Consider the following 10,918-nt stretch of genomic DNA (forward strand, 5'->3'; position numbering starts at 1 on the left):
CGATGGACGTGAGTCTGAGTGAACTCCGGGAGTTGGTGATGGACAGGGAGGCCTGGCGTGCTGCAGTTCATGGGGTCGCAAAGAGTCGGACACAACTGAGCGACTGATCTGATCTGATATTTAACAGGCCTAATATGATCAGCTGGATTCTCAATAACCATAAATCAAATGAAATGTCATAAACACCAAGAATGGCCCTCCACTAGGGGGAGTGCAGGGCTTTCCAGATGGCTCAGTGGTTAAGAACCCGCCTACAATGCAGGAGACATGGGTTTGATGCCTGGGTGGGGAAAATTCCCTAGAGGAGGAAATGGCAACCCGCTCCAGTAATCTTGCCTGGAAAATTCCATGGACAGGGGAGCCTCGCGGGCTACAGTCCATGGGGTCACAAAGAGTCGGATGTAACTGAGCGTGAGCGCAGGTTGACTTAAAGTGACGACAATGCAAATGTCTCCCTTTTCTGTGTGAGGTAAGGAGGACAGTAAATATGGCCATTGAGCTTGCAGGTTAATCATCACGAGCCTCGGGAAGAATTTAAACTATTGCTGTAGTTAGCAACAGCTCGTGTTTACTGAGTACTTACTCTGTGCCACTTCTAAGTGATTTACGTGTATATCATTCAATTCTCATAAAAACCCTGAGGTAGATGTTATTATAATCTCCCTTTTGTAGATGAGGAAATGTAGGCAAAAAGAGTGAATTTAAGTGAATTGCCTGAGGTGGGACAATGTACAAAAGAAGGAGGAGCCAATATCAGCAGCGGGACAGAAAACTTTCAGCACTTGACCACTGCCCTCTATTGCCTCTCATGGGTGATGATTTTCTCCGAGTACAGAGGAGTGCTGACTGCCAGTCAGATCTGCTCTTTCTCGACAGATGTGTTCTAAACTTTGGCAAGAGCTGGATCCAGGAGTAGATATGGAGGGGCAGACATGGAGGAGAGCCTCTCTTCCTTATGCAGCTTATAAACAATGCTTGCCATTGTGGAAAAAGGAAATGACCTGGAGCCTGAGATCTCATTGCAACTTTATATCAAAAGAGTTTTGTGTATTAACACCCATATTGATACCTTGTGGCAGAACACAAGATTTCACCTTTTGGGAAAATTGACCTTGGAGGTGTTCTGAATGAAACCGTAACAGCAAGGGCACGTGACAAAGGAGGCCCGTGTTTTGAGGCAGTGTTCGATCACCATGTCTGTCGCCACTCCACACGCGTGCAATGCCACCTGGAAAGTAAGACCAGACCTCAGCACTACGTTCTTTTTAACTAACAGTGCTACTTTGTGCCATTAGAAAAAAAACAACAAAACTGTAAGGATTGTTCCTGAAGAGGTTTCCAGTTACCAGAAAGTTATTTCAGAGTAGTTTAAATAGTTCTCATTTGGACATGCCAAAGGACTAATTAGGTATTTGTATTAATTAAGAAAATTAAGCAAGAGGTTTAAAGATTACAAATGGAACATTTATAACGGAGCATAAGATTCATCCAATGGAAAAGCTGATGTCATGTTAAACATGGAAGATTCAATATGTATGCAAGTCTAAACTAATGCTCTTACTGATTGAAACTTTAGTTCAGCTGTGGCATCCTGGCAAGAACTCTACTTGGAAATCAGAATTTCTAGTTCAGAACTCTAAATGGCTTGGTGATCCTGGGCTGCTTGAAATTGAAAATCTTTGGGCTTCAGTTTCCTCCACCACAAACTATGGTTAATAATACTGACACACCACAATGCTGTTGCAACACTAAACAGAAGTGTATTTGAAAACACTTTTTCAAATGCCGTCTGAATATATTCTCATCAGTGTTGTATAAAACTGATCAAATCATATTTATGGAGCTCCTTTTTATATTCATAGAATTACAATTCTTAACACTGAATGATGATTTGTGTGAAATATTCTTAAAGAGTTTATTTAAAAAGGAAAAACATTGTGGACTGAAGTCATGATTAGTGCATCAATAATTCATGAAAAGAAAAATAAAATGATTTTAAAATGTTTTTAGAATAAATGCCTTAAATGTATCTATACTGTACCATTATCTAAAGTAGACCATTTTGAAAATTATTAGGCTAAATAAGGAAAATTAGGACTCCAAAAGGAAATTAGATGTAGGGATCCTGAAAGATGAAGCATTTTGTCAGAAAAATGCTCAGATCTCATTCTGAACAGAGGCAAGTTGTACTGGATTATAATTGTCCTTTCTAGACACAAATCTTTCAACTTCAGGGTAGGGAGAGGGCTGAAGGGCTTTTAGGGTGAAGACAAGGAGGTTTTCTGGAAATTTCTGGATATTAAGTAGTGTAAGTCAGATTCCCCTTTTGAACTGGCAGACCAAAGACAAAGCTGTATTGAGAAGAGGAAAGCAGGCTCTCTGCTCTCAGCCCTGCTTCTGAATTCTCCCCTCCTTGCAGGCTTCCCTCAACTCCACAGAGGTCAACTATCTCCGTGGTTGCTGTCAATCCACCGTTCCCGCCTCACTCGCGAATATCACCCAGGCAGGCTGCTGTCCAGTGAAGGGAGCAGCAACTAATGGATCGAAAAGAACCTGGATTTTTTCATCTGCCCACTTTTTTTAAATATCAGTTTTGCAGGGTGAAATTCAGGCTAGTTCTTATTCGCATTGGGTGGCTGGAGAAAACCTCATAGTAAAAATTATAGATGCACCTTCCCCTGGAGGGAGAGAGAAGAGACCAATACTCACCCCGTGCCCTTTATGTGTTGGCAACTATGCTGGGTGATGGCACACACATCCTCCTATGCTCACAACAGCCCTGAAAGATTTTATTATCTCTATCCGAGAAGTGAGGAAACTCAAGCTTGGGGCAATTCAGTATATACTCTCAACAAAGCAGCTCCTGAAGGGCAGGATCCTGACCCCCAGCCTGACCCATGTAGTTCAAGGGTCAACTGTACTATGCTTATTCCTATATTGGTGGGGGGAGAATGTATATCGCGTGAATACCCTGGACAAAGGAATGATTCATGTCCTGGGCTGGTTGGAGGACAGTGTATAATTTCAAATTTAGGAATTGGGTGGTTTTTTTTTTTTTGGAATTTTCCATTTAATATTTCAGACCATAACTGACCACAGGTAACTGAAACCAAGGAAAGCAAAATTACAAAGATGGGGGTTGGGGGAATACTGTACATTCCTTCTCATTTTCTTTATCTCACTGGTCCTACTATCCTCTGGAATTACACCACCATAGGGAACTAGCATGTATTCAGTGTCTGCAAGATGTAAAAATCTTTACATAGATTTTTTTCTTGTTTTAATTGCTTGATTCTTTTCTTTTTAAAACTAATACTTTTAAATAGCTCTTACTATGTCTCTTGCAACATCATGACAAGGTCACCTAGACAGCAAGCATTCCAGATGAACTCTGAATCCAGGTCTGAAGCTCACAGGCTTTCTACTACATCATGCTATGCCTTCCCTGACCAACTTATTTGGAGCTGGAAGGAACCCTTAGAGACCATCTGTTTCAATGAAGAATTTCTGGGTGTCACGCTTAGGTTCACCACCGATTTAAGAGAAGAAGGAATGGAACATGTTCTAGTTACACATAAAGGAGTGACAAGGGAAGGAAGAGACAAAGAGAAATACATCTAATTTTTTTTTTCTTAAACCATTACTATTTACAGAAACTGGTATGAAATCTAATTTCTAAGTACATTTTAAACATATGACCAGAGAGTTTGTAATATAATATATAAAGGATGAATAGATTTATTAGTATATACACTGGATAGATCTGACAACTGTAGAAAGAGCATAAAACATAAACTATGAGTATCTAATAAAGGTTACTGTGCTGGGGGAAAACACCATACTTAATCAACAACTAGTGGAGAACAGAGCAAACAAGTGCTTCACTGATTCCCAAAATTCAGTATTGTGGTTCTCTGTAAATACACTGAATTCTAACAAAAGATAAAAGTTGAATTGTAAAAGTATCCATTGGCCTAGGTAATGCACATTCCAAAGTATATGTAAATATTATTGATCCAAATAAATGCTGAAGAATTCAGAGACTATAAATTAAGGGCTTTCCCCTTACTTTTCCTTACTTCAATTAATCGATTTAATACATGTCCTAAAAATTCTAAGTATAACACATCCTATGATGTTAGCCAGTGAAATATAACTGAACAGCCAAGAAACTTCAAACCATGTATCTTTGCTATATTTGGTAGTAAATAAAAGAAATTAATCATCACTCACTCTCAGAATGTCTTTCAACTGGCAGCTTCTAAAAAACAAGGCAAGATTCTAGGCAAAGCTGATTGATTCTTCTCTAAGAAAATATATGTTGATAAAGACACATATATTCTAAAAGAATATATGTTGGTAAAGACAGTAAGCCTATGCCTTATTCATACCCCCAAAACTAAGCTTGTGCTAGATTTATGATTTTACTAGGCATCCTATCCTTGGGGTTGTTTTTCTTTGCTTTTTTTTTTTTTTTTGAGATTAATTTAACATTTAATAGTCTTTTCTTAGTCCAAACCACAGATATAGATGTTGTATTCCCCATTTTACAAAAAGACCAAGTGGCTAATCCAAGGTCATAAATGACGAAGACAAGATTTAATCTCAATCTCTCTGACACCATTATTCTAATTCTCTATGTTCCTTGTCTACTTCTTTCTTTAGATGTGAGGAGCAAACAGGAAGTCACTCCAATCCCAGCTCTCACATTAACTTGCTACATTCCTCTTCCCCAAGTGCAGCCTCAACTTTTGTATCTACAAAAGGAGAAAGCTAAACTGAATCATCTCTAAATTTGCCTCAACCCAATCATGCTCTGAGCCACTGCTTCTCAAAGAAGGATTCTTAACCAGATATCTTAGACAGAAGCAAGCTTGGTCTCAACTGATCTCCTGTTCTCCCTCTTTAAAAACTTTCACGTAATATATTATAGGCAATTGGCTTTAAAATTTAAATAACGCTAAGGAGGGAATGACAAAAACAGTTCCTTGTTCTGTACACACTTCACTCAAAGAGAAAATCTGGTGAACAGATAATGCTTTTCAACTCATTGGTTTTCTTTCCTGAAATCCATCTCTGTTTTTCTATACAATAAATGTATATTGCTTCTTTCAAATCAAAACTATAGTGAGGTATCACCTTACTCCAGTCAGAATAGCCATTGTCAAAAAGTCTACAAATAATAAATGCTGGAGAGGGTGTGGATAAAAAGGAACCCTCCTACACAGTTAGTAGGAAAATAAATTGGTGAAGACACTATGGAGAACAGTATGGGGGTTCCTTATAAAACTTAAAATAGAGTTACCATATGATCCAGCACTCCCACTCCTGGGAATATATCCACAGAAAACCATAATTTGAAGAGATACTTGCAGCTCAATTTTCACTGCAGTACTATTTATAATAGCCAAGACATGGAAGCAACTTAAGTGTCCATCAACAGATGCTGCTGCTGCTAAGTCGCTTCAGCCGTGTCCGACTCTGTGTGACCCCATAGATGGCAGCCCCCCAGGCTCCGCCGTCCCTGGGATTCTCCAGGCAAGAACACTGGAGTGGGATGGACAACAAAGATGTGAGATAGGGACTTCCCTGGTGGTCCCGTGGCTAAGACCCCAGTTCCCAATGTAGAGGGCCAGATTCAATCCCTGGTCAGGGAACTAGATCCCACACGCTGCTACTAAGTTCACATGCTGCAACTGAAAGATCCCAGATGCTGCAATGAAGATCAGAGATTTCAAGGGCTGAAACTAAACAAAGACCCAGCACAGCCCAAAAAATAAACATGTTAAAAAAGAAAGAGCTGTCTGCCCTCACAGCTCTTTCTGCAGAGGTTCTGACACCTGAGGGCAATTCTGAAAAACAAAAAAAGAAGATGTAACATAGATATAATATATATATACACACACATTATACATATATATAACATATACATATAACATATAACATAGATATGTTATAATTTATTATATAGATTTAATATATTATATGATATATGTGATTAATATAATAAAATATTATATACTAATTATACATTATATATTAATATGTGTGTGTGTGTGTGTGTGTGTGTGTGTATATATATATAAATATATATATAAAACATATGGGCTTTCCCGGTAGCTCAGCTGGTAAAGAATCCACCTGCAATGTGGGAGACCTTGGTTTGATCCCTGGGTTGGGAAGATCTCTTGCAGAAGGGAAAGGCTACCCACTTCAGTATTCTGGCTTGGAGAATTCCATGGACTGTATAATCCAAGGGGTTGCAAAGAGTTGGACAGATTGAGCAACTTTCACACATACATATAACATATACATATAATATATAATTATATATGTTATATATATATGACCCCTGATGTGCTACAGTCCATGGGGTTGCAAAGAGCTGGACACACTTAGTGACTGAACAACAACAATGTTATATATAATATATACAGTGGAGTATATACATTGCTTAGCCTTTAAAAATGAGATAGCATTTGCAGCAACATGGATGGACCTACAGATTATCATGCTAAGTGGAGAAAGTCAGGCAGAGAAAGACAAATACATGATATTGCTTATACGTGGAATCTAAAAAATATATATATAAATGAATTATTTACAAAACAAAAATACCCACAAACAGAAAACAAACTTACAGTTATGAAGGGAAAAGGAGGGATAAATTAGAAGACTGAGATTAACAGATACACACTACTATATATAAAATAGGTAACCAACAAAGACCTACTGTATAGCACAGGGATCTTCACCCAACATTTTGTAATAATCTATAAGGGAAAAGAATCTGAAAAAGAATATGTGTGTATATATATATATTTACATAAATATATGTATATCTGAATCACTGTGCTATATGCCTGAAACTAACATGACATTGTAAATCAACTATACTGCAATTAAAAAACGTACACTGCTCTTTCGATTTGTAAATATTAGACACCATCTATTGATTTTCTGTTTCAGGAGATAAAGTGGGGTGTTTTTTTTTGCATAATTTATATGCCCTTTCCCTTTGGTCATCCTCTTAATATTACCTCTAAATTTTAGTTAAGTGTTCATGCAGTGTCTTTTATTAATATTTCTTTGTATATTAACCATATGTATAGTTCACTGCTGAGCTAACTATGCTGTAAAATTTTTTCTTCTTAACATCCAAGACTTTCCCTGCACAAAAGTTCTGTAAAATGTTCTATGGTACAATTTTCCACTATGTGAAAATTGTCAAATAATTGGCCTGTTCCATTTTTCTTTCCTGAAGACATCTTTCCTGGGCCTTCTGACCTTTTACTAAAACCTGGATTCACAGCTTTCTAGGCCTAACACCTAGCTCTGTCTGGTCCTGTGACTTTCCTTTGCCATCAGACTAAGCAGTCCCTTCACCCACTCTTGTATTAGATACCACTTATTCCTTTTCACTTTCATGCACTGGAGAAGGAAATGGCAACCCACTCCAGTGTTCTTGTCTGGAGAATCCCAGGGTTAGTGGAGCCCGGTGGCTGCCGTCTATGGGGTCACACAGAGTCGGACACGACTGAAGTGACTTAGCAGCAGCAGCAGCATTCCCTTTTAGTACATCTTTCATCCAGCCAAAGACGGAGAAACCCTGTACAGTCACCAAAAACAAGACAGGGAGCTGACTGTGGCTCAGATCATGAATTCCTTATGGCCAAATTCATATTTAAATTGAAGAAAGTAGGGAAAAGCACTAGACCATTCAGTTCAGTTCAGTTCAGTCACTCAGTCATGTCTGACTCTTTGCGACCCCATGGACTACAGTACGCCAGGCCTCCCTGTCCATCACCAATTCCTAGAGTTTACTCAAACTCATGTCCATTGAGTAGTCTAGTGGTTTTCCCTATTTCTTCAATTTAAGTCTGAATTTGGCAATAAGGAGTTCATGCTCTGAGCCACAGTCAGGTCCTGGTCTTGTTTTTGCTGACTGTATAGAGCTTCTCCATCTTTGGCTGCAAAGAATATAATCAATCTGATTTTAGTATTGACCATCTGGTGATGTCCATGTGTAGACTCTTCTCTTGTGTTGTTGGAAAAGGGCTTTGCTATGATCAGTGTGTTCTCTTGGCAAAACTCTATTAGCCTTTGCTCCGCTTCATTCTGTACTCCAATGCCAAATTTGCCTGTTACTCCAGGTGTTTCTTGACTTCCTACTTTTGCATTCCAGTCCCCTATAATGAAAAGGACATCTTTTTTGGATGTTAGTTCTAGACCATTCAGGTATGACCTAAATCAAATCCCTTACAATTATACAGTGGAAGTGAAAAATAGATTCAAGGGATTAGATTTGATAGACAGAGTGCCTGAAGAACTATGGACTGAGGTTTATGACAATGTACAGGCGGCAGTGATCAAGGCCATCCCCAAGAAAAAGAAATGCAAAAAGGCAAAATAGTTGTCTCAGGAAGGCTTACAAAGAGCTGTAAAAAGAAGAGAGGTGAAAGGCAAAGGAGAAAAGATATTAACATTTGAATGCAGACTTCCAAAGAATAGCAAGGAGAGATAAGAAAGCCTTCCTCAGTGATCAATGCAAAAAATAGAGGAAACAATAGAATGGGACTAGAGATCTCTTCAAGAAAATTAGACATACCAAGGGAACATTTCATGCAAAGATGGGCTCAATAAAGGACAGAAGTGGTATGGACCTAACAGAAGCAGAAGGTATTAAGAAGAGGTGGGAAGAATACACAGAAGAACTATACAAAAAAGATCTTCATGACCCAGAGAATCATGATGGTGTGATCACTCACCTAGAGCCAGACGTCCTGGCATGTGAAGTCAAGTAGGCCTTAGGAAGCATCACCATGAACAAAGCTAGTGGAGGTGATGGAATTCCAGTTGAGCTATTTCAAATCCTAAAAGATGATGCTGTGAAAGTGCTGCACTCAATATGCCAGCAAATTTGGAAAACTTAGCAGTGGCCACGGGACTGGAAAAGGTGAGTTTTCATTCTAATTCCAAGAAAGACAATGCCAAAGAATGCTCAAACTACCATACACCTGCACTCATCTCACACACTAGTAAAGTAATGCTCAAAATTCTCCAAGCCAGGCTTCAACAGTACATGAACCATGAACTTCCAGATGTTCAAGCTGGATTTAGAAAAGGCAGAGGAATCAGAGATCAAATTGCCAACATCCTCTGGATCATGGAAAAAGCAAGAGAGTTCCAGAAAAACATCTACTTCTGCTTTATTGACTATGCCAAAGCCTTTGACTGTATGGATCACAACAAACTGTGGAAAAGTCTTAAAGAGATGGGAATACCAGACCACCTTACCTGCCTCCTGAGAAACCTGTATGCAGGTCAAGAAGCAACAGTTAGAACCAGACATGGAACAACGGATTGGTTCCAAATAGGAAAAGGAGTACGTCAAGGCTGTTTATTGTTACCCTGCTTATTTAACTTATATGCAGAGTACATTATGAGAAATGCCAGACAGCATGAAGCACAATTTGGAATCAAGATTGCCAGGAGAAATATCAATAACCTCAGATATGCAGATGACACCACCCTTATGGCAGAAAGCGAAGAAGAACTAAAGAATCTCTTGGTGAAAGTGAAAGAAGAGAGTTTAAGTTTAATCAGCAGTTTAATTTGGCTTAAAACTCAACATTCAGAAAACTAAGATCATGGCATCTGGTCCCATGACTTCTTGGCAAATAGATGGGGAAACAGTGGAAACACTGACAGACTTTTTGAGTGGGGGGGGGGGGCTCCAAAATCACTGCAGATGGTGACTGCAGCCATGAAATTGAAAGACACTTACTCCTTGGAAGAAAAGTTATAACCAACCTAGATAGCATATTAAAAAGCAGAGACATTACTTTGCTGACAAAGGTCCGTCTAGTCTAAGCTATAGTTTTTCCTGTAGTCATGTATGGGTGTGAGAATTGGACTATAAAAAAGCTGAGTGCCGAAGAATTGATGCTTTTGAACTGTAGTGTTGGAGAAGACTCTTGAGAGTCTTTTGGACACCAAAGAGATCCAACCAGTCCATCCTAGAGGAAATCAGTTCTGAATATTCATTGGAAGGACTTTTGCTGAAGCTGAACCTCCAATACTTTGACCACAAGATGCAGAGAACTGACTCATTGGAAAAGACCCTGATGCTGGCAAAGATTGAAGGCAGGAGGAGAAGGGGACGACAGAGGATGAGATGGTTGGATGGTATCACCGACTCAATGTACATGAGTTTGAGTAAACTCTGGGAGTTGGTGATGGACAGGGAGGCCTGGCATGCTGTAGTCCATGGGGTCACAAAGAGTCAGACACAAGTAAGTGACTGAACTGATTCCTTTTTATTATTATTTATTTATTTTTTTTTAGGATATGATAAGTCCAACTTTTTTTTTTTTTAATTTAATTTTATTTTTTAACTTTACAATATTGTATTGGTTTTGCCATATATCGAAATGAATCTGCCACAGGTATACATGTGTTCCCCATCCTGAACACTCCTCCCTCCTCCCTCCCCATACCATCCCTCTGGGTCGTCCCAGTGCACCAGACCCAAGCATCCAGCATCGTGCATCAAACCTGGACCGGTGACTCATTTCATATATGATATTATACATATTTCAATGCCATTCTCCCAAATCATCCCACCCTTTCCCTCTCCCACAGAGTCCAAAAGACTGTTCTATACATAAGTGTCTCTTTTGCTGTCTCGTATACATGGTTATTGTTACCATCTTTCTAAATTCCTTATATATGCGTTATTATACTGTATTGGTGTTTTTCTTTCTGGCTTACTTCACTCTGTATAATAGGCTCCAGTTTCATCCACCTCATTAGAACTGATTTCAAATGTATTCTTTTTAATGGCTGAGTAATACTCCATTGTGTATATGTACCATAGCTTTCTTATCCATTCATCTGCTGATGGACATCTAGGTTG

At 38.9% G+C, this 10,918-nt stretch overlaps 1 protein-coding gene across 2 annotated transcripts in view; it reads right to left on the minus strand.

Moving 5' to 3' along the window:
• Nucleotides 1–10,918, minus strand: part of GSTCD (glutathione S-transferase, C-terminal domain containing) — a 151,496-nt gene that overhangs the window by 12,509 nt on the left and 128,069 nt on the right. The window contains exon 9 of one of the 2 annotated variants that reach the window (XM_010848252.1): nt 1,095–1,228. The exons of the other annotated variant lie outside the window; for it this stretch is intronic. Within the exon in view, the coding sequence (XP_010846554.1) occupies nt 1,095–1,228 (134 nt within the window). The remainder of the gene's footprint in view (nt 1–1,094; nt 1,229–10,918) is intronic. 2 annotated transcript variants of the gene reach the window in all.

The sequence above is a fragment of the Bison bison genome, unplaced genomic scaffold (assembly GCF_000754665.1).
Source record: "Bison bison bison isolate TAMUID 2011002044 unplaced genomic scaffold, Bison_UMD1.0 scf7180017864263, whole genome shotgun sequence".
NCBI lineage: Eukaryota > Metazoa > Chordata > Mammalia > Artiodactyla > Bovidae > Bison > Bison bison.